Raw genomic sequence first — 25,444 nt, 5'->3', positions numbered from 1 at the left:
TCAATATTTGGTTGTTTCTCCCCCACATGAATGGTATCGCCCAGGTGTGTATGTGAAATCTAACGGGACAGGACGGCCCAGAGACAAGCCCAGGTATCAGCTCCATTTAAGGGTGGCGAACTGTACAACCAGTACTTAAGGGGACAATCTAACGGTGCCGGGGCCGCGACAGACCCGCTGACGGGCTCGGATGGCCCGCTAAGCCGCCAGACTGTCCACTAGGAGCCGGTAGAAGACTCGGGGATTCCTTGGCGCGAACTTTTTGCAGCAACAGCTGTTTGGGCGCGGTACAAAAGGCAAGTCATTAGTGGTAGTCGGAAGACTACGTTTTATATCATACACTTAAGATCTTAATTTGCTCGTAAAAAAGTTTCAAATGCTTTATTTTAGTGTTCTTTATAAACAATATTATACTTTTGAAACCTTTATTGCAGTTTATACATTTGGAATATGGATTATTTGATGAGTTGTTACTTTGCTGTGTTACTAAGTTTAGGGTACAGAGGTTTTGCCAGCCTTGTCAACTTTTACCAAAGTTCAATTTGAGGTTGCAAAGACTGCGTCATGCAAATGTTGCAACAGTTGAAGACATGGCACCAGTAACTTTGCTAATATTATCAAGTGTGTTTTACATTTTTTATTAAGTATGTCAGAGATAACAGATTAAAAGAAGAATTACCTAACTGTCCTTGAAATACACTGAAAACTTTAAGTGTGATGAAAAGTTACTGCTTAATATCTTATGTTCAAACCAAACAAATAAAGGATTACTAAAGGGTTCAAGAAGAAAGCAGCAAAAAAAAAAAAAAGAAAGAAACGAAGTATAGCTTTGAAATGTAAAAAAGGAGTGGGTTATGATGAAATATCAAAATTGATATTAGAGTAAATTATTTTAAAACATTTGATACTTATTATTTTAGTCTCTATTGCATGCATCATATTTTCTATCCCAAGATAGTCACTGTTTCCTACAGTGCTGCTATGATGGATGCTGTATTACAAAGAAATATCACTATTTTTCCACCATGAATAATTAAAGTAATGGAGTGGAAAGGTAATTAGTTCAAACAAAGCCTATTGATTTTCTATATGATGACAATTCTACTTTAGTTTTACGGAGTACATTAATTATGAATTATGCTATTTGGTGTGATAAACTGCATGGTCAACATAAACTTATCCTAGATAGAATTTATATCATATTCTGGACTGTAGAATGAATGCAATCAATATTTAGATATATGCAGATATACTTAAAGTTAGTATACCTGTTTTAGGTTAATATTGATTTTCTAAGAATAAATTAATTCAATTTGACACTGACAGTGACAGTAATTGAAGACAAGTCATTTTTGCCTATTAAGTCTAGAAACATCCGTCAGAATCGTGCTAGCTATTTATGGGCGGTTCCAAAAAAAGAAAAGAAACTTGTTTTCGGGCTATTTCAATTGCCTGAAGTGTGAAATAATGACAAAAATGTGCTAAGAAATAGCAGTAAATCATGTAATTATAAGTATCAGACAGATTTCCACATCCAGAATTTCTTTTTTGTTTTACTGCCCTGAAATTGCATTGGATGGCTTTAAGAGTATACCGCCCTGACATGTGTTTACGTGCCGTGTGCCTTGGAGTGTTCAGAGACATGTGATACGGCCATGTTAGGACATGCTCTGAAACATCAGCAAAGAATAACACGGGCTTGTTTAGTTTCAAAACACGGCCTCTTTGTAGTTGCATAACATGTAACAAGCCTGTTAAGACCCCCACAAAGTGAGATACACTTTAAACGCCTGAAATGCTTATTTAAGGAAGATTTAGTGTATGTTAGAGATATATGTCCCCTCAGGAACAACTGCTACAGTAAATTTCCTGTCATGTACAGACTCCGAGTAATAAGGATCCAAAAAGTAGTGAAACCTGATGAATCTATTCACATACAGTTAAACATTATCCTTGAAGTTGACGTCCGTCTTGATTTAATGTGGCATTTCCTTATAACAGTTAGAAAATAATACAAATGTATCTTTTTCTGTCATTATACGACTGTGATATTACTGTTTTTCTCATTTGTAACATTCTTGTAAACCTATTCTTTAGTAATTATTTTATTAGTATCTGTGCAAAGGTTGGTTGTGCCAATGTCAACTTTTCAACATCTACAATTGTTTCTTACATGCAACTCTATACAATTATTTGATGAACAATACAAATTCATGTGTTGTATTCCTCAAACCGTCCTCGACATTACTGCCTAATTAACATTTACTGTTTCAAAGTCTCCTGGCAACCACTGCGGACCACTTCCTCCTGAGTAAATAACAAACAAACTGTGGAACTGGACAACACAAAAACAAGAGTTGCCTCTTTGCGTAGTACAGTGATGGTTAGTGAGTCACGTATACCTTATTAATTTTTGCGTGTATACATGCTCAGACAAAATTTAGAATGTAATTAAAACATGCACACACAGAAAGTTTGTGAATAAAGAAATTATTTCAAAAAAAGGATCGATAGACAAAAATACACTTAACCAGGCCTTAGTAAACAAAAGGTTTTTGAATGGCTTTCGCCACATGACTTATCCCGTAGTTAAGCACCCTTCTCTTCCCCCTTTATACCATAAGAGCCGTGAAGTGGCATGTGTTGTCACCCTTTTCAACCCAACTACACAGGAGCTCCGGCCATAGATGCAGGGGTATTAACGGAAGTTATTCCTCAAAAACTCCACCCTGTCATGCCTATATGACCGCCATATTGGTCAAATATTATGGCAATTAAAACATCTGGATACTAGTACCACTTCTGATCATTGTTGTGTGGACGGATTGAGTGTCATAATTTTCACATATTCTCGAGAATCCGACAGGTGGTTTCCGAATTGCTCGCTCTCTTTCCCAGTGTCCTGTAATGTGATCGTTGTGACCGGGCTGCTTGAACTGACCAAGTCAAACACTTGTTTTCTGACCTACACATACACACACTGCCCATATAAAAGCCATGGGACATATGTTAAAATGAAACAGGTGGATTTGAAATTATTATTGCTCTCTTTTACAACCTACTGAATGCAAGACGAACACTTTGCCCACTTGGCCACTGCATCACTGAAACAGGCTTGCTTCTACATGTATGTACAAGTCAGGGAACATACCAGAAGTTCTGAAAATCCAACAGGTGGTTGGAAAATTGTTTTCTTTCCTGTTGTCCAGAATATAATCCTTTGATGATTACTTGAAGTTCATTTTTTTAATGTTTTTTTACCTATTATTATAGTTACCTACAGGTTATCCTCTGCACATTTCCAAAACTAGTAATACTAAGGAATCATGGGAGATATATCTGATAATCCAACAGGTGGTTGCTCTCATACCAGTATCCTGAAATACAACCGCTATGACCTGACCAATGAGGTTGAGGACTGTATTTCTTGACCTATATCAGCACAGCTGGTTACTGAAAGCTACTTCTGAGGGATCATGGGAAATATTTTTGGAAAATCCGACAGGTGGTTTCTGAATTGCCAGCTCTCCTTCCCAGGATCCTGTAATCGTATCGTTCTGACCCTACGTTTGAATCAATGAAGTGAATAAGTTGCAAACTGACGTACTATATTATGTAAAATGTTCAGGATCATAATACAGGCATGTTGCCGCATGTATCATAACCTAAAGAAGGAGTTAAGATGTACAAAAAGGTGCTCGTAAAATGTCCTCAATGCAAACATGAACTTCTTCACATGATCAGCATACTCATCAGGCCAAGTCCAGAAAGAATTGTTTCTCACACAACACAACACAACAATCTGACCTAAAAATAGGACAACGGTGGTTGAGTCTTAAATACATGTATATGCTTAGAAGCCTTGTCAAAATTTTTGTGATTCAAGTCTTTGAATGCTCGTTGAGTTATTTTTGTTTTCCTTTCTCTTTGTCTTTTGAATACCTTTTGTTCCTTTCAGTTCCTTTTGACACAGAGATTCTGCTGTTCCTAAGGGTTTAGTAGCCAACAGGGAAGAATGTTTTCCTCCATGCATGAATTTTCTGTGGCGTATCGTGTTTCGTACCCTCAGGACGGGGTAGAATACAAAACACAAGTGCAGCTATGCACCTGTCGAGTTGGTCCAGGTCCCAAGCTCTCTCTGCAATAGCAAAAATGTTCTGTTTAAAAGGTAAGTTTGATGCTAAAAGCCGATTTTTGTTGTTTTTCAACTTGGATGGATGGTTTTGGTACAGGTTTTGAAGTTGGATTTGTGGATTATGGCTTTCTAGTGAGAAATGTTTGGTTGAATGCCATTGAAATGTTCCACCTGGTCACATGAAGCTTGTGAGAATAACAATATTGTAGAAGCTATTAGCTATTGTGAACTTGAATTTCTAGGTTAGTATAGGCACCGTTTTTAACCCTTTGTTAAGTTATTGAGTCAAATTATTAAATATTGAAATATGGTTGAAATGAGAATGCAAAAGGCATATTGCCTTATGTTATGTTATGTTTCCTTTTTTTCCTTAGCTGACTTATTGGGACTATGTTGAAGTGTATATTCATTTGTAGTCATATGCATATAGCTGAAATCAAGATGCTGTTACTGTTTTTCTTAGCAAAATAACAAATTTGTATTTGGAGGGTTATAAGGTGACAGGATGGTTAAAGCCAGAATCCCTAGCCTTTTTCTGTTTTCTGATAAATATTTTGCAGTGTCCTAGTTATACATGACAGAGATATACATATTACGCTGGCTCTCCTTGACAGTTTTCAATGAGTGATCATTATGTTAACATTATGTGTCACCAAACGAGGTCCCACAAGTATATAATTGATGATTCACACAATGGGTGCGAAAAAGGGGACTTTAACCCACTCTGCAAATAAACCGTAAACCTTTAACAACTCCACACGTAGCGTGATGCATTCCACAAATATTTGGTCATCACGATTGCATCTTCAAATAGTTTACAGTTTCCTTGTGGTAGAAAACAAATTTCAGAATTTGAAACATTTTACAATGCAAAAATGCTAAATATTACTGAATGTATACCTTGTGACTGCATATATCTTTATCTAACGACTAAGGATAATGCAAGCTGGCTTGGTTGTAAATATTTGATGAGCTATTGGCCATTTAACTCTTTGTTGTTCGCCTCACAACATACTTTCGTGATGACCTTTGCCCTTTATACATTGAGTATGGTGGCTGACTAAAGATATTGTATTTGTCTGACACAAATGTTCAATGTAATATTAGGTCACACCTGAAGTCTTTTAGGAATCCATCTCTATAGAAGCTCATGAAAGAATTGTTGAACCAGGTTCACATGGTATTGCCGATATTATACATGTACAGTGAAGTAAAATTTTGTTCTAGAGCCAAATTCCTAAATTATAATATAAAAGTAGTGACTTGATTCTGAAAGGCTTTGTGAAACACCATGTAAATTCCTCCAATCATATTCTATGTACAGTATTAATTATACAATTTTCAAATGAATCATGATAATGCTTAGACTTGTAATTGAGTTTATTTGTCAATGAGTACCAGTAATTGTGTTTATTTGTCAAAGTTTCTGGCCTTCTTTGTATAATGTGTGTTGAAGGATTCTGTCAGGTAACCATTTTGCTTACTAGTTACTGAGATTTTTAGTTTTGGGACAGTTGCTATGCAGAGTTGTTTGATGAGTGTTATCTGGGCTATTCTCTCTGAAGGACAGTTCAGCTGACCAAGCACACACCAGTGATAATGTCAGCCCCACAAGTGATAATGGCACTTAATGATTAATCACTCTCATTTGCATATGTCTACAACATCAAATTATTAGCATTACAATTAGAAAAATTGTGAACTGAACCATGCCTCTATTAGATAATAGCAAACAATCAGCAGATATATCAATAAAGAACAAAAAAAGTCATGCAAATTATAGAAATTTGCTGTCCAGTTCTGTTATTATAAGTGAGTAGAGATTGTAAAGTCACTGTGTATTTGTAAGGTGTGATTATCTGGGCTTTAGTTAAAAGGCCGGCAAGTGGACTAAAGGCGACTTATTTGCGTTCAGGCTCGGCAGTGTTTGATGTCGCAAACTTGCACGCGGGATTCGTGTGCAGGGGGCCGCAGCGAGGCATGTCGGCGGGGGGCGTGCAATGGCCTTTGGTCCGAAGATGTTTCCCCCCAACGCACGTTCGCTACTGTTAGTTCTTTGTGTTTGTTTTGTGACCTCTGTTGACTTTGTTTGTCCTTTTGGCAAAAGGAGGGCAAAAAGGTGTTGGGCGAAGACGCATAAACTGGTCCGCCCTAAGTAAAGACCAGTAAATCACTGTGTGCTGTCAGGCGATGTTGTGTAAGTTTGAGTCATTTAAAAGTACCAATAACATCGAAATGGGGAAATCTGAATCAGCCACCGGAAATTACGTGCTACCTTGAAGTCTATTGGACTTGTCGGATTGAAGGTATTTTGCAGACAATTCTTTTTACTATTTTAATTAAGGAAAAATGCTCTTATCTTCATTGTTATGCCTTTTATTAAGATGATTATGATGACCTACATTTGTAAGACATGTAACTCGCTGAGATTCATATGTCGATTGAGTATTCAGTCCTGTCTAGTAGTACATAAGAATCACTATCTAAGTCTTTATTTGTGACAACTTTGTTGGTGGTAAGATGTTTTTACCCATCGATAGACACCAGCTGAAGAATCCTGTCTACAGTACTAGTGACCACCTGTTCACATAGAACAGATTTTATCGGTCCCCTGAGGGGTCTTCTTTGGCAGTTCACAATGAATTATAATGATTCACTGTGAATATGATTCACAAAGAATACCAGTATGCCTGATACATGTTTTATACAGTTCTTCATCTTCTTTGAAGCCCATAACAGTAGAAGATTACAGACTCAATTTTGGACTTTGTCCTTCTAGTCAGACATGCCAAAAATTGCAGATCTGACCTTTTCAGTGCTCTTGTGACCCTTGACCTCCTTACAATACTTCACCAGCGGCCAGAGGACCTGAGTTTTATTTGTTCTGACTCCAGGATCAATACAATAAACACACTGTAGACACACAGCTGGGATGTTAGAGGCTGTTAAAGGGTGCTTGAAATGTCTATTTAGTGCTAGTCTTACGAACATCATCTGTAATTATTGGACAAAATAAGGCCAGAGTCTTAGAAATACACAACTGTATACACAATCATGTATTAAGTTCAACGTCCTTTGGCCAGCATTCTTTAATTTCTGGTTGGATTGGTAGACAATTTGATTTAGCTAGGAATGTGTGTGTAGTGCTACTGTTTCACAATAACTTTTTTCTTTAATCCATTGTGTTAAGAGTGCCAAGAATAATTCAATTGACAAGTACGGAAAGTCTAATTTGGTTGGTCGAGAAGGGAAAGACAGGCACAACAACGATTTCCCAGGACGCTTTGCTAAAGGTCCTGGATGTTTTTGTACTTTGGGTCATTTCAAACAATTTCCATATAATCTGTCTGGACAATGGTCTTTGAAGGTAACAAGGCCTCAAACTATGGAAAGTATGACCATAGACACTAATGCATCATTTATGTGTTATTTTCAGTGTCACTTAAGATTCTAACTCAAGTCATTTTGTTCTGTTACACTACAGGAATGAAAATGACCAGTAACGAGGGTTGGCCCGAAGCTTTTGGCTTCCGTATCGAGGGGAACGTGCCATGTTACATCGTGGCCGTGTCAGACAAGAGCCTGGCACAGCAGGCGGGATTGCAGCCCGGAGACCAGATTGTAGAACTTGACGGGCACGATGTCACCATGATGTCACGGGAGGGCATCATGGCGCTCGCCAAACACTGCGAGCAGGTCCCTCCCAGTCTGGGCGTGATCTCCAGAATCCGACATCTAGAACTCGTGCCAGACCCAAAGGGTAACTACGGAGTGTTGTTTCGTGGAACGGGACCGGTGTACATACAAGGTGTCGCCAAAAACAGCCCTGCCGTACACGCCGGACTGAAACCGGGGGACATGCTGCTGGAAATTAACGGGGTGTCGATGCGACACATGGATGCGGCCAACCGGATGATTCGCAGCGGACGGGATGTGCTGAGGTTAGCGATCATTCCTGGGCAGGGAGGGAAGCAGGGCGTGAGTACGCCGCCGGTGGTGATGCAGTCTCCAAGAGAACCCGGGATGAGAAGCGACAGGAGCATCCGGAAACACAATAAAGCAGTCAACTTCTTTACAAAGGTTTGTTTCTATGCTTAACTGGTACTTCTGGGTGCAGAATACCGGGGTAATCTGAAGTATAATTTTTTGTGGGTCATAGGCTGAGCAGGTTTGGTGGGAAAGATTGACAGACAGAATGACAGGTGGCCAAAGGTCTCAGAATCGATAGGGGACTTCAGGAAGCTGAGGAACACTTCCCAATCCAGGAGTGTTGAATTTTTTGTTTGAAGTTAATTTCCGGTAATGCTTTTTTGTTCAGTTATTTTCATTTTTATTCATTTATTATTTTTTAAATTAAACTTTTACCAACATCACTCAATAATGAAATGACTCTAGAAGTTCACAACATTCTAGACTAGATGGCTCCAACTTCCAAGGAGAATAGCTATTACACCAAATATATATCTTCAAGGCCAGGGTTAGGTCAATGTCGTTCATTGTCGTGACTGAGGGACATTGTCGCTAAACAGAAATAGCCACAGATTACAGCTGGTAAGGTGCTGTCACTAGGGTTACCTCAAGTAGACCCTGATAAATTCAAATTTATGACAGACTTTTGGTAGAGACCAACTTGCAATTTCTTATTGTTTTGTTTATTGTTTATTGTCCTTTCGCACATAAAAAAAGTAATGGTATAAAAAGAAATTATGTACAATCAAATACATGCAGGAGAGCCCAAGAAACCAGGAGGTTTATCTAGTGGGCTCTCCCAAATCCTGTTGATGATCTCATATTTACAACATTACTTACGTTAACAATTAACATGCATGTCTTAAGGGACAAACAAGAGAAAATTAACTCAAACAAGATAATATAAAGTTAACACGGCAAACTAAATATCTAAACAATAAAGTAAGACAATCAAAAACATATCGTATTCAACAAAAAATACATTTCCATTAGTCAAATCATAAGTTGATATGGTAAGAACAACATAAGAAACCAATATTAACGCAAGGAAAAAACTACTCTACTAAGTTATTCACAGTAACAGTTGTTTATTGTAACAGAATCCTAAATCGTGTGTTAATTTGTTGAATTTTACATTCAATTTGATTCTATGCTGAGGCTCTTTTATCAAAATCTCACTGAGGTCACATTGAACATCTCCCTGAAAAAATGGGGGTGCTGCATTTATCAAATAGAATGGACTTAACTTTGAAATTCATTCTCACTTGTCTGCATATCCACCACTTTGAAAAACTTTTGTCTAAAGCACTTTGTTTTTAATCTTTGTTTCCATGCAGGTGAATGTTGTGTTGGAAGATGACCCTGATCGGAAGGAAGAGTTGATGCAGTTGTTACGGGACTACGCCTCCGACAAAAACGTGGAAACCTTCGGCAGAGCGCTGGCCTTCTTACTCACCGAGTCTGCGCATAGGAAACTACTCAGTGACATCAGGTATGGAGAAAAAAAAAGAAAAGGAAATAGAATTTACATCCTTACAGTATTGTCCCTTTGTTAAAAAGAAGATAACCAAGGCAATACGAAAGGTGATAAATGATAGATGAAATAACAAGAAATGTCCCTGACATTTTCAGCATGCAAAGGTCATCTAGGGATAAAGTTTTCCTGGGACCATCACAAAATATCTGTCATATTTGAAACCTGAAACTTTCTTTTCAACTGAAGTACCTTGTAAATAATTTTATCCTAATATAACAATACTGTAATGACAATTTTGTCATTCAAGTGCTGCACAACATGGTTCACAATAGATAAAATCCCTATGAAGAATGCACTTGGGATTATGTTATGGCTCACTGGTAGATAAGATGCACAATCATCAAATACAAGAAAAACAGGAAGGTCACGTCATAAAATGAACGTGAAAATATCTTCTCTCTCGGGACCATTATAGCTAATGAAATTACACTAATTTACAGACTCATTTCGTATGCATGTTGGAGTGATGCTCATTTGGTATTCAGGCAAATTGCAGCTGCTCAGCGCCTCACCTGGACTGAAACTGACAGGTGAAGTCACCTGAAATGTCTGCTAGCAATGTCTGTGGTCGTAAAATGTACAAAAGGCCTGGCTTTATTTCCTTGCATAAGAATGGCTTCAATTTGAATAAAATGGTAGCAATTTTCTAGCTTATATAGAAATAAGATCCTCAATGTGAATTCTCACGTCATTGGTGACAGGATAGACTACCTCACAGCAACCAAGAAATGACTATCGTCCCATGAGACATTGTGTCACTTTTCAGGGACAACACAATGCCGCGAAAGGTCATTGCACATTCTAACACCAAAAATGCCAGCAATGATTCTATTCTTTGAAGGATAGTCTATAGTGCCTTTTAATGTTCTAGTAAGTTGCAGGCCTTGATAAGGTTTTAAATTTTGATACAAAAGGAAAAATGACCCCAAAAATGAGGGGAAGAAAGGTGTGGTATAATAACCATGTGGTAGACAAGACAAAGGGGACCATCATGAATTTTTGATGAACTTAAGTAGGACGTCAATTCCTGTGACACACGCCGACAGGATGTCGTCTTAAGAACACTGTTGGACGGAGAAATGATGGCCGCCAAGAAAGCCCGCAAATTCAAGATGGTTCCTCGACTGGAAGTAGGGACGAAAATCGCTTCACAGGGAAAGGGGTAGGACTGGTGGTTTGTTTTTGTAGTTCAATGTCACTGAAGTGAAAGAACACACAGCTGTTGATGGCATCAGCTGACAGAGAACAATCATGCCCAGCCAGTGGAACACTGTATATGCCTGTAGGCTATGGAATGTTTTGTATAATTTACAATACATGCATGGACATGAACCTTTAAGTTAGTAAGATTTGGAATCACATTGATTTTGCAGCTACATGTACAACTGTAATGTTATATCATGAAGTATATACAATATCATGGTTTTGTAGCTTTTGCAAATTGTACTTTTTTCTAGTTTTGAATACCATATTTTGTTAAATTCAGACTGTGTTACATGCACAATTTCTGCTTTTTTTAGTTTCTGTGTTTTGTAATGTAAGATTGTAAAAATATGTCACTGAGTATAACATAAGAGAAAAGTACATACACGTAAATAATGTTTTATGTAATTGTGACATGTACATTTGAAAAGTCCCAGATACACTATAAGTAGGTCATAAAGGTCAGCCTTGCAATATCTCAAAGCCATAAATTAAAACCATTTTAGCCATGGAATTGCATTCCCATGTGTCTAAAACATATTAAATGGTTGCACTTTACATATACATGCATGATAATAAGTCTGCACTAAACATAGTCGCCAATTTGATGTAAACTAATAGTATAATATAACAATAAATTGTACAATTTTAAGAAAAGACTGACATATAGGTATGGTATCTTAAATCTTCCAGTTTGTAATCGAGCAGTACTGTAGTAAAGAAACAAGTACTATACTATGGTTGAGAAACATCACACCTGGCCTCCAAGCTTATTGTTGTTGCCATGGCAACATATTCCACTTCTAAGATGATATAACGTTACATCACACCTGGCCTCAAAGCTAGCCATAATGCCTAGTCTAAAGAAGTATTGTGACCCATCACAATAGGAGAATTGCCATTTTTAGCCATTCATAAAGCTTATTTCCCTCATGATAGTACAATTTCCTGAATGTAATATTACATGAATTTTCCGCAGGATATTTGTTCCCCAGCGCCATCGCGGCAGGTTTGACTACCTGGTGTCACAGGACATGCTCACCCTGCGGAGGGAGGTCATCCGCGAGCTGGAACAGCGCGGTAGAGACAACAAACCATCCTGGGACTCATCTACGGTGTCATCTCGTGGATCTAGCAGGACCTCGTCTCGGAAGTCCATTCTCCCCTCCCCACAGAAGGAAAGGAAGTTGTCTTGGAAAACCAGGTACATGTCATGCATGGTTCTAAGTTCATATGTCAGTGAATACATCAGAATTTTCATTGTCATTTTGTTTTTCATGCTAATTTTTTTTTTTTAATTCTTGCAGGGCGGTTGTTATAGAAAAGGGCCAGGCTAGTTTTGGGTTTGTCCTACGAGGTCATTCACCTGTCTACATAGAGAGCATTGAACCAGGTGAGAGGATGGATTTTTCTCTTTCCCTGAAATTGCATTGGATTCCTTTTATGTTTCGCCAATCAATGATCCATAGATGCTAAAACAAAGAGCCTTAAGTTTAGTAATCCTCCTCTTATTAAAGAGGGAAATGTATACGTGACTGTGTACGCTTGACTACCCAAGAGGTCAATTAGCATGTAGAGTCCTTGGCAATTGTTTTCTGAAGTGTGTGTCCTCAATTGGCTAGACATATGATTTACATTTGTCATCACTGAAGCATTCACCATTGATAATAAATTAGGCTAATTTTGGTCATCTAAGCAGAGGCATTTAAAAAGGTTGAGAGAATTTCAAACTTTTTTTGGCTGAAATATCTATATTATGTATCTTCTTATAGTATTCTTTTTCAAACACTTTCATACAAAAGACATTATTGATTGGAGTGTAAGATAGAGGATTATATTCTAATCGTTGTGCTGTTTTGTTGTTTAGGAAGTGCGTCTGACAGGGCAGGGTTAAAGGTTGGAGACCATCTTCTCAAACTGAATGGACTGGATGTCAGGTAGGTACTAGTTATGGTCCTGCAAGACAACATTAGAGGCAATGTAACATTACAGTGTTATAGAAATGGAAATTCTCATAGTCACAGTGGTGCTTTTATACTGACAAGTGTTGTTTTTGTTGCCCTGTAGCTCTGCAACCCATAAGAAAGTGATCACACTACTGCAGGGGAGCGGCAGTAAGCCAACACTGGTGGTGGGGGTGAAGAAAGGTCAGTATTATCTCAGAAAAATTATGTTTGATTGTGTAATACACAACCCATATTTCTAAATATATAATAGTATGCCCTTAATGCATTGCTTGACCCACTAGTCCAAACTCCTCCATAAAGAAATCATGAATGTCTTAAATGAAGTTCAAAATAAACCTGTCAAAGTCACCTCAATAGATTGATTTTTTACTTTATGGATATTATCAAATAGATTACTCTGTTAAAAAACTTACAATTATTAGTGATACTAAAATCCTGACAGTGTGTGTAATAATGATAATTTACAACAATATGATTCCAAGACAACAATATGCTTTGTTGTGGTCTTTGTAGCTAGGGTAAGGGTATCTGTACTTAGCTAGTTTTGTTTGAGAGGATATGTTCACACCATATATATTTTCTACTTGTGAGAACATCATTTACATTTACTTCAGAACAAGAGAGAAAGTCGAGTGACGACAGGAAGAGCATCTCGTCTGCGTCCTCGCTGCCGGCCCGCCTGACATCCCGGAGTCGGTCTCCGAGTGTGTTATCTCTGTCCTCCGTCACATCATCCCTGTCCTCACAACAGGTCACGGAGATTGTAAAAGATGGCAGGTCCTTCAAACAACAGGTATGGGTAGTAGTTACTGTAGTTCTTTTGATAAAACAATAAACAAGGCTAAAGACAGCAAGGGTCAATTGGGTGTGTGAAAGAGGGTTAAAAATGTAACACGAAGATTTTAGTGTTTCCCTTTTTTTCAGTTTATGTATTTTGATATGTTACCAATTTTGTATTTCATCATCAAAAATACCTTTTTACTAGCCCTGCAATTACATCTCGGGAAAGAGTTTGTGATAAACAATTATTGTTATATTTTACGTCATATTTCAATAATTGCAGCAATACATTACAGCAATTTTTTCTTTAAAATTTATTGTCATGTAGTATCTCATTTTGTACATTTGTGATGCTTGTCTGTGAAAAAGAGAATTTTGAAAGTTAAACTCTAAGATGAAACTTGTTCTTTCAGATGGATCACTTGTTGACCACCTCTGAGAAGCATCAAATCAAAGCCAGCCTGAAGAGATACAAGGACACCAGGTAATTTTTTTTTTACCTTTACCTTAAATTCAAATTTTTAAGATGTGTGTATTGATAAGATTATGAAATTTGGCTTGACTTTTTCCTATCTGGAACTAGTGACTCATAGATTATGTAATGTAATCTCCAGTAACTTGCATTCACAAAAACCCCCAAACACTTCCAGAAAGTCTGAAATCTACAATTTCTTAATTTTTCAGGAACGCAGACAGACTGATCCAGGAGGTTTATCCTGTGCTGGACACACCGGCTAAGGAGAAACTGTGGGGTTACATCATCCGCCTGCTGCCTACTGAAGAACAACATGTCTTCAACAGTAAGGTCCTCACTGTCAGGACTAGTCAGATACCAGGTAAGGATACCACATATACCAGGTAAGGATACCACATATACCAGGTAAGGATACCACATAAATGTAGGTCATGGAATACATTTTTGGGAAAGGAATGTTATCTGCTTCAGTGTGTCAGAGTAACGGAAAGCTTATATGGCATCATAACCCAGCTTTCAGCACCAGGGAGAGCGCCTTTGACAAAAACTGTTGTAAATATGAAAAATACTCATCAAATTGTTTGTTTTCATTACTTTGGACTGTCTTTATGGCTTTTTAGTAGCTAGGCATTGTATTTCAAGTGAAATCGAAGATGATATTATTATTTGTCACTGTAGATCAGCACGATACAAGTGAACGTGAAAACGGGTACTCTGACCAGGCTGACGATGTTTCACAAACCAGCGAAACCATTCACTTCAGCACTACCAATGACGATGACTCATTTTCGCACAGTGAGCACTTCTGCCTTATTTGTCTTGGTTAATTGGTTAATCCCATCACTTCCCATTCTTTTTTAATTTATAAAAGATAAGGGGGCACATCCATAGATGAAACATTTTTTTCTTCAGACATAGTCAAAGTGTGCTACACTCTATTTATACAAGTGCCGTACATGTTACAAGCTTCTAGTAACCAATGATATTCTGTGTTTTGTTTCTTTATGTGTGTAACATTGGGGACACAATGGAAAATAAGGTGTAAGATATCTTCTAATATCTCCTTCTTTCTAACATCTTTCAGTTGAAGAAGCTGCCGACCTGTTGGTCAAGAAATCACCTGACCTTCCCTTTGAGAGGTCGGAAGGAGACGGAACATCTATGGTGAGTTTTTTCGTAATGTACTGATTAATCTTCTGTTGGCCCTGTGTTTTTTTTTTCAGAAAGAATTAGGAAAATATATCTTGTGGGAAGAATAATTACCAGAAAGCCTTTTTTGTTTTCAACATCATATATGTTGAATGTGTTTTGCTCTCTTTTTTGTTTTCTAGGAGGGCTCCCCTGCCCACAAAGCAAAGCATGGACCGGTCAATGATGACAAGGAGTATACCGGGGACCAGAATGGACCCAACCAATCCCTATCTGGGGGTGTAACAGCAATAGAAGCAAACCACCAGGAAAGAAGACCAAACCACTTTGTGGAGAGGGATGAACAGGCTACTGACTATAGGCCTCCAAATGACATGGACAAATATGGAAGTGGACAAGACCAACATCCAAACAGGGGGAGGGAAGAGGATGTTTTTGTAAGTGGAAATGGAGCAGACTACTACATAGATAGGGGTAGTTATGATGATTACAGCAACAGGGCTGTAGAGGGACCAGAACAATACCGAAACAGACATGTCAGGCAGAGGTCAGAACCGATTCAGTATTATGGAAATGGAGTTCAGCAGTTTCAGAGAGATGACAGTTTTAGGAGTTCAGGCAGACCAAACCATTCTCACCATAGGGGAGCTTCTCTGGATTTTGGATACGACAGACCAAACCACTATGATGACAGGGAGAGACAGGATCATGTTGGCTACAGGGATCCTGATGGACTGGATTACTACGATGATAGGGGTGGACAGGACAACCATAGGCACAGGCAATATGATGGGCCAGACCACTATGAAGACAGGGGTGGACAAGTGGATCATAGGTACTCTAATGGACCAGGCCACTATCAGAGTAGGGGTGATGATTATGATGATAGATACATCCAACCAGAGTATTATCAGGACAGACGTGACCAATATGACCCCCGGTATGGGCAACCAAATGGACCGGTCTACAATGATGATAGTGGCTATCAAGATGACTATAGGCAACACAATGGAACAGACTACTATGAAAGAAGGGGTGATCAGGACTCTAGGTACAGGCAGTACAATGGAGATGACTACAGAAGGCAAGATGGATCAAACTATTATGAAGATAGGGGTGACCAGGACTACTATGATGACAGGCAGCCCAGAGGGACAGACTACTATCAGGAGAGGGGTGATCAGGATCCCTATGGCTATAGCAGACAGGGAGACTATGATGGCTATGGTAAGCTTATTTCACTCAAAATCAGTGCTCTAGCCTGCATCAGTCTTTCTACCATTTGATGGAATTTTGCCAAATCCATCATCTTGTATGGACAAAAATCAGCATGTTAAGGTATGGAAACTGAAGAGGTGTCATTAAACCAAGCAAGATTTACACCACAGATTGCAGATTGCAGAAAGTAATGCTCCAGGGGGTCGCGATTTCAAAATTTTCCCTGGGGAGAATACCCCAGACTCCCCTAGGATTTTCGCACCTTATGCCTTCAGCTGTTGATGGAAAAATATTTCAGGCTAGATCTCTGTTTTAAATTATATACATTTTGTGGTCTAGTGTATGACTTGCAAGAAAAAAAAGCAAAATGACTGTATGAAACAGATTTCTGAACCACTTCAAAATGTAGGAAAGAAATGATGATCATAGGGAATTTTTTTTGTTATTTATATTCTTATGTTTTATTTTCCAGACCATGATGACTACCCAGGGGACATCCCTCCCCCACCCCCGGGCCCTGCCCCACAGTTCACCAGACAGCCACAGCCCCTCTACCCCCCAGAGGAGATGACTGCAGAGGCCATGATGAGTCGACTGGCCCTCGCTGGGTCTGATCTCAACCAGGCAGACAACCAGGGTATCACACCAGAGTACCAGCAGGGTATCACACCAGAGTACCAGCAGGGTGGCACACGGGGGTACCAACCAGGTATCACACCAGGATACCACCAGGGTGTCACACCAGCACACCAACAGGGTGTCACACAAGGGTACCAGGAAGGTATCACACCAGAGTACCAGCAAGGTATCCCAAGAGCACACCAACCTGGTATCTCACCGGTGTACCAGCAGGGTAACACACCACTACACCAACATGGTGTCACACCAGGGTATCAGCAGGGTCTCACACCAGAGTACCAACAGGGTGTCATACCAGGGTACCAGCAGGGTATCACACCAGAGTACCAACAGGGTGTCATACCAGGGTACCAAGGAGAAGCAGTGCAGCAAAATGTAACCGATCCGGGTGTCCCTCACAGGCCACCTGTACACAGACCAACTGAAAGTGTCAGCTCATCAGAGATGCAATATGATACCATGCTGGGAGAGTCCACTTCGTCTATTCCGTTACCTCCCCCGCCGCCCCCCTCCCCACTAGACTTGAATGCAAGTACGTCCAGCATTCCCAAGCCCCCACCCCTACCCCCTACTGGAAAATCTAAAGGTCCAAAGATAAACATGAACGTCAAGAGGATGAACTGGGAGAAACTGGAGGGAGAGAAGGTCAAGAACACCATCTGGGGACAGGTGAGTGAACTGCAGCTTAAACACAGCCTTGTGCTCTTCAAACTCTTTCTAGGAATGCAAGCATTTGTAACCTTTGTATTTTTGCTTCCAGGTAGTAGATTCTGAAGCATTGTTTGAGGCTGAGCTGTGGTTGTTGTGTCTGTCTGGACAGAGAAGATTGACAGCATGTGGGTGGGTAGGCAAAGATTGACAGGCAAGTAGGGTCAAAAGGTCCAGACAAAGGAAATAGTGTGAACTTGGGAGAAGACAGACAGCATGTGGCGGGGGGAAATTGACAAGCAGAATGACAGAAGGTCAAGGTCAGACATAGGAAATTTGGTGAACTTGAAGGTCACAAAACCCCCTAGACCCTCCCCTAAAGTCTTCAATCTCTGATTTCTTGTTCCTTCAGATTGGAGGGGATGAGTATCTGCAGGAAGTGGTAAAAGTGATGGAACTGGAGCATCGTTTCAGCATGAAGACCAAGGGTAAGGGATCCTTCCCAACTAGTCATTCTAAAACTATCCTTATCAACAACCAATCAGGAAAGCTTTGATACGGGCCTAGGCATTTTCTGAAGCTTGTTTCTGGTAATTTCATCGGCACAATTGTGTACCTTCACAAAATTATGTATTTCAAGGGCATGTTTACTTTGATTAAGTTCATAGTAAGTAACGAAATGTCTGTTATACCTTTAAGTTATACGTTTGAGAAATTTGCTGTATTCTTGTTCTTGTATTTTTTCTGTCTTGACAATTATGTTATTATAATTAAAGAAGCTAATTCATATCATATGATTTTTGCTGATTTGCTTGATTGCTTGATTTTTGTTAATTGAATATCAAAATGTTTCATTAAATGAATCCAATCACAGATAGTTCTGATGAAGAAGACACCTTAGATGGTAAGATAATAACAAAGACAATCAATCATTCCTTCCCTTGATCATCTTTATCCTTTTTGAGTGACCTAAGAATGTCTGAAATAGGCCACAGATTGAAATGTCTGTAGCCTAGAATTACAGACCTCTGAAAAAAAACATCCCTTCTCCTTGATTTTTTTATTACTAACACCTTAAGTTATTAATTCTAACTTGCACCTGTTTTCCATGAAGTTCTCGTTAGATAGTAATTACTAACATGTGGTTTTTCATTTGCAAGTTGAAGTTAATAATAACTTAATAATAAGTTTTAATTTGTATTATAGCTATTATCAACTTCTACCAGTTTCATAATTCTGTTTTTAAAAATTGAGTGCTGCAGCTTGTCGATTGTTGGTTTTTCTTTTGTTTTTATTTTTGGCCATTGTTGTTTATTGTTTTAAATGCAATCAGTACAGTGTAAGAGCAAATCCAAATCTATGTGTTTCATGATGCAAATGAATGAAAAGAATAGATTCTTATAAAATGTACCACTGACACCTCCCACAGCACCAGTGGCACAGAAGAAGAAGAAAGTTGTTACCATTCTACCTCACAAGAAAGCCTACAACATTGGTAAGTCTACAGACTTCCTCAATATGGACTAATTTGATTATGAAGGCAAACACCCTTTAAAACTAAAAATGACTTCAACCTGTAGTTTTCAACAACTTACGGAGAGAGAAACTGTTAGTTAAACTTTCAACATCTTTTATGTCAACTCTGTATTTTGCTTTCTTAGCCATAGTTCTGGGCCACCTGAAGATGTCACATGAGGAGATCAGACATGCGGTGCTACAGATGGACGACTCACGTGTCTCACCTTCCCACCTGAAACAGCTGCTGGCCTACGCAGCTGAGGACGAGGAGGTGGGGACTATCTCAGATTCTCAATGTAGTCATCCTCATGAAATTTATTTCTGGACTAACATGTAAAGGTTGATGAGGCGACCTAAACAGTGTATTTCTCAAAACTTCTTATATATATAATAAGCTTTATAGCACATTGTGACACTTGTATGATTTAATATATTGGGGATAGTCCAAGATACATTGTACCGAAGGTGTCAATCTTGATGCTATCAATTTCTTGACAATAGGAACCACAGGACAGGTGTTACATTGTACATTATGATCATCATGTACTCATGCAATCAATAAAAAAACATATATTAATTATCTACATTTTTCACACAGATCGAAAAGTTTGAGAAGTACAACGGAGTGTTGTCAGCTCTGAATGACTCTGACCGCTTTGCATATGAGGTGAGTTATTGAAGTGCACACACCATATAAAATTAACATGTTAAAACATTTAGTAAATACATTAAGCATATTTGGGACCGTACCATACTGGTAATCATTTTAGGGTGACCTATATTGGGTAATAACCTTAAATTTTGTTCCACCTTTTTTTCTTCATCCAGATGAACAAGATCCCTGGCTACAAGACTAGGTTAAAGGCCATGATCTTCAAGGCTAATTTTGCCGAGAAGACAGAAGAGCTAAGACAGGTAAGGTCTGAGGTGGACCTTGACTTGCATAATGTCTTAAACAATTCTACCATGATTGTGATAATACATGACTTTATATTATCTTGAATTCATAGAGTCTGACATAGGCTTAAGTCCAACTTGACTTTAAGGTTATTTTTATCCCATTGCAGTAGACTGTAGTTATTCTTTCTGTGCTATACTATTCCCTCTGTATATCTGATCTGCACCTCTTTCTTAATTCTCCTGTATAGCAGCTAAATTCCTTACGTAACTTTATCTGCAACTTCTGCACTCTCTCACTATCAAGTCATGCCAGGACTTATGTGGGATAGCATGGTAAGCTTTCCTGTTGCAACTGCTTACTCTGAACTATTACTTGTCTAAAGCAAACATAGCACTATACTGTACTTGAAAGCTATCTATATTTCAGTTTATACAAAATAAAGACCTTACAGGTATTAAAGGTTCACGATTTTATTTTGTAATTTCAATCTTCTGTGATAGATACACTGTTTCAGTTACATGTGAGTCAAAGTGAATGAGTGTGTAATGTTCATTTTTCAGCATATAGATGCTATCTCCAGAGCGTCTTGGGAACTCAGGAACAGCCAAAAACTGGCCAAGATTCTTCAGGTACGTGTAATTCTTCCTGCTAAACCTGAATATTGACTCCAATCATATTAGTAACACTGATTTGGTACTACTGGTAAAATGCTAACTTAAATTTGTTCCTAACAGCTTGTACTGGCCATGGGAAACTACCTAAACGAGGGAAACATCCGGGTGGCTAAGGCCTCTGGTTTCCGAGTGTCCTTCCTGAGAGAGGTAAGATGTAACCACGGAATGAAAACTTTTATTTCGTAAAAAAAAAAACAGTTTCATGCAGATCTAAAAGTACATTTTACATACTCAATTGGATGTATGGGATTCTACATACTAGTACATGTAGTAGTTATGATGACAACAATTTTCAACCAGGTTACTTTTAAACTCTTTTTCTTCCCCACTTTACTGTAGCTGGACACCACCAAGACGTCTGACAAGAAGTCCACTTTTCTCCACATCCTGGCCAACGCAGTGTCCACAAACTTCTCCCAGTACCTGGCCTTCTCCAAGGAACTGCCTACAGTGCCACTTGCTGCAAAAGGTAACAGTTTACTCAGCCACCACATGACAGCTCTATGGACTAAAGTTACTATAATACAACTGTTCTATGATACATGTATATCTATGGATTTATTAGGACCATAAATTTTGATTATGCCTTGTATCTTTATTGTTCAATGTACATCTTTATTGTACATTTATTAGAAAAACAGTTACTTTTTGTCAAAATGTATTCAATAGTAATGATTCACATAGTTTAGATAAAACCATCTCTGTAGTACACTATACCCCCCTAGCCTCCCATATCATAATATATTCTGTATTTTTATGCAAGTTCCGATACTTTTCACAACTTTTCACAACATTAACAGTAACTGTATTTTTTCTCCTTTTTTACACGAAGTGTCCAACCTACTTGTGGAACAAGAACTAGTGGAGCTGGAGTCAGTGCTGGATGTAAGTCATTCTAAAGCCTCCATTTTCCGTAAATATTGGGTGTGTCTGTTGTTGTGTGTACTCATATGTATAATTCATACAATATGAATTTAATGCACTACATGTATGTTCCAAGCATAAATATAACATGGTACATTAAACCTTTTAAACACTACATGAGGTGCATTGCTGAGTGACTGTGTGACTGTGTAATATGTCTGGTTCATTCTGTTCCATGCATCTTTGATCCCAGGATTACGAGGTAAACACAAAATGTTGAATGCATTTTATCTAATAATACATTATATTAAATTCGTACTTTATCTTTTCCTATTATTGCAAGAAATATCTTTTGGACTATATTTTATTTCTTGCTATCTACCTGAACAAATTGATACATGTACAAAGAGTATACTTGTATGATGACTTACCATTTGTAATAAGTAATGCTGTTAAGACTTCTTTGCAACTCAAGTCAGCGTTACCCTTTAACTCCAGTGTCTTCCCTTCTTGTACTCTGGCTTTAACCTGTCTCCTTGGTAGCCATGGGAGGTAAGGATATCTGGTATCAACAACACCCAACTCACAGTTTTTGTAATACATTGTCATTGGTATCTCTTACAATGTAGCATATGACTGCTAATGCACACTTCACATTTTTCCTAACAGGTGGTTTCAAAATTTCTGTGTACACTCTACATGTTTCTCACTGTTCTGTTTCAGGGGCTATATATTTCACATCATTTGACTTTTCACACTTTTGTAATCTAATCTACCCGGTGTAATATAAAAACTCAGTAAAATGTGGCATGGTGCAAACCAAAACAATCTTTATTTTTAATACAGTAACTATACATGACATTTCGTACAAGTCATGTATTTCAAACTTGTCTGGTAAGCAAATGTCTTCTGTCAAAATTATTCACCTAGAAGAAGACTTACTATATATATTAGCCAAATTTATATCAAGTGTCAGAGTTAGCTTAGTTGTAGGCATTTTGCAATCCATGTTTTAGACCCTGAAGTTAAAATTGTGTGTTTTTCATCCTACAGGAGATTTCAGAGACTGCAAAAATGCTGTCTGCTAACACCTCCCATGATCCAAAGGACAAGTTTGTGGAAGTCATGGGTGTATCCTTATTCTGCCGCATAAAAAACAATGGTGACTGATGATGATAGCTATGAGACAGTTATAGAAACAACACAACTAAAGCTATGCTACACTACATTCTATTGTTTACAAAGGGAGAACACGTAGAGCTACACTATTATTGAGTCTATTGTTTAGTAATACATGTACATGCTTCTTGCTTAAAGCAGGCGTATTGTCAAAGGATGTTATTAAATATACAAATAAACAGTCTTTTACTAACTGTTTGTGTGTCTAAATTCAGGGTACCTGTAAAAATAATAACCATCAATATCATATACAGCGTACTTGTTGTGTGGACCATTCCTTACAATCAGGACACATCGATTGAAGTTGTTAAGAAGTTAAGATGACTGTCAACTTAAAGTAATTTTAGTTTAATTACGTTAGTAACTTGATAAAACTTGATAAGTCACATGTCGACAGTTTGCTTCACTCTAAAGGTGTTGCCAAAAATATTGCCCAGTTCCTTAACCATGTCCCCAGGCCTTTATGCAGAAGGCAGCAGGAGAGATCCAGACCCTGCGGGCGCAGTACGGGGAGAGTATGAAGGAGTTTGTAGCCGTGGCCGAGTACTATGGAGAGGATCCGGCGCTAACCACCTCCGAACTTCTCTTCACGATCTTCGCAGATTTTATGCACAAGTTTGACGTGAGTCTTTTATATTTTTGATAACTATGTTGATCTTCCCTTTGACAAATCTTACAACTTCTGACTAACAGTGAATAGAGTAGTGCAATCAGAATTCTTAGCTTGAAGAATAGGAAAGATTTCAAGCTTCTTTACATTTTTCTGTTGTGGATATGTCAATGAAGGTTACACATAGACGTAATCAAATGTAAAAAAAAACAGTTACTCAAGCAACTGGATATAATTTTGGAAAATCATGTCGAAAAATCATATTCAGTTGCTTGGGTAACTGTTTTTTTTGCGTGTCTCTGTGGATGTTCAACTTAAAGTTTGTATTATTTTCCCCCACAGAAAGCCCACTATGAGAATATAACACCTATCAAAAAGAAGGGGACAAGCTAGCAAGGCAGATGTCTTCAAGGGACCTCACCCTCATTTATAGCTTAACTTCTCTGGTCGTTGGGGCACCATGCATATGTCCACATTTCTCCTCATTATGCAGTTCCCTGGGGTTTCAGTTTCTACTCCCTGCAGGTCTGTTATCATCCACCAGATGGCACTGCTGTTCATGTAGCTGAAGGCTAGAGGGCTCAGTCAGAGGGTAATAAGGTGTATTGTTCAGACCCCACTGTTGAGTAAATTGCAACATTCAAGAAGTTTAAGAGCCTTAGACAAGCAAATTTCATGCTAGCTGGTGCATTGTCATTAAAGGTCTTTTAAGTAACATTTTTGCACCCAAAATTAAGATATTTCAATTGAGTGATTGTAATTTATTTCCAATTTTCAACATGTTTGTGCAATTATCCTACATTTTGAACATTTATGATTGTCACTAAAACAATCCACATAAGGTGCACTCAGTTTGTGATGCCACCACAAAATAGCAGAATGTAAACAAACATGGCAGACAGCTGTGTTTCCATCTTTTAAACACACACCTAAGGCATCATATGTTGGCACCTCCACTTCTTTGCATTAGAGTATGGTTGGTTCAACTTACTCTGTAGAAGAAACTTCACTTGTTGTATCATACAAATATTACACAATGCAGCTTTAGGTTTTTGTAGTTTTAAAAACACTTCAATCAATTTTAAGGGCCTTTGTAGCATTTCATGTAATATTCATGAAGAAATTAAACTGTGTATGTACATACAACGTTATTGAAAAGATTCTTTTAGCACAAAAAATAATTATGAATACACCACTGGTAAACAGGACCATGTAGTCCATTGAGATTACAAGACAATATTGTGTAATGCAATGTCACATAATTGTTGAGAAATGAGAAAACTGTAATCATTCTTACAGAATGCCCCTATGTAACAGTGTTTAACCGTGTACATACAGTGAACTTTAACATGCCATATCCATTGCCATTGTGAAACATTACATGATATGTAGCATTACTCTCTATAGCCACATACTATTAGTAACCATAGGAAGTGTACATAGAAATTTCACATAGAGAGGGAAAGATTTAATTATCTTGAAATTGCGTCATATTGCAATTTCCCATCTAAAACTATGGAAAGTTTATTGTTGAATAAGAGATTTTATAATCTAAAGTAACCACTGGTTAAAAAAAACATCCGTTCAACAGTATTTTACCTAGAAGTCATTGGATACTATTAGTTATTGTTTGCATTAGCATATGATTATCATAGATGACAAATTTGAATCTATTTGTTTTTTTTTAACATGTTACCTAAACCTTGCCATGGTATCTGCCATATTCTCACAAAGAGAAATTAATAATAATGTATTGCTAGTATATATGATCATATAAATTGTGCATATACATGTACATTGAAACATTGAACTTTATGCAAATCAGATATCAGGAAAAGGCTTCAAGTTAATTGTATGTTACAGAGATTACTTCATTGCATTTATTATGCATTTTATCTCAAAACATTTAATTGATTTCACTAATTTATTGAGTGCAACTGCAGTGCATTTGTAGTATACTACTTGATTTTAAATTTTG

At 38.1% G+C, this 25,444-nt stretch overlaps 1 protein-coding gene across 2 annotated transcripts; it reads left to right on the top strand.

The window, feature by feature from the left end:
• The first annotated feature begins 56 nt into the window (after positions 1-56).
• LOC109483344 (delphilin-like) lies at positions 57-25,444 on the top strand. 2 transcript variants are annotated; one of them, XM_019786335.1, is made up of 27 exons: positions 57-296; positions 7,620-8,215; positions 9,442-9,596; positions 11,824-12,048; positions 12,152-12,237; positions 12,712-12,781; positions 12,912-12,991; positions 13,426-13,604; positions 14,005-14,075; positions 14,276-14,427; positions 14,745-14,861; positions 15,151-15,230; positions 15,398-16,442; positions 16,906-17,741; positions 18,133-18,208; positions 18,595-18,624; positions 19,150-19,215; positions 19,382-19,509; positions 19,837-19,905; positions 20,067-20,153; positions 20,700-20,768; positions 20,874-20,960; positions 21,153-21,282; positions 21,646-21,698; positions 22,731-22,808; positions 23,314-23,478; positions 23,809-25,444. In XM_019786335.1, exons 2-27 carry the CDS (start codon positions 7,622-7,624, stop codon positions 23,857-23,859), a joined length of 4,779 nt encoding a protein of 1,592 aa, XP_019641894.1. In that variant the 5' UTR covers positions 57-296; positions 7,620-7,621; the 3' UTR covers positions 23,860-25,444. The 2 variants fall into 2 exon arrangements, with proteins under 2 accessions (XP_019641894.1, XP_019641895.1); XM_019786336.1 differs by lacking the exon at positions 18,595-18,624.

The sequence above is a fragment of the Branchiostoma belcheri genome, unplaced genomic scaffold, assembly GCF_001625305.1.
Source record: "Branchiostoma belcheri isolate BF01 breed outbred unplaced genomic scaffold, Haploidv18h27 scaffold64, whole genome shotgun sequence".
In the NCBI taxonomy this organism is placed as follows: Eukaryota; Metazoa; Chordata; class Leptocardii; order Amphioxiformes; family Branchiostomatidae; genus Branchiostoma; species Branchiostoma belcheri.
Note: the sequence above shows the minus strand (reverse complement) of the source record. Positions and strands in the feature narration are given on the sequence as shown.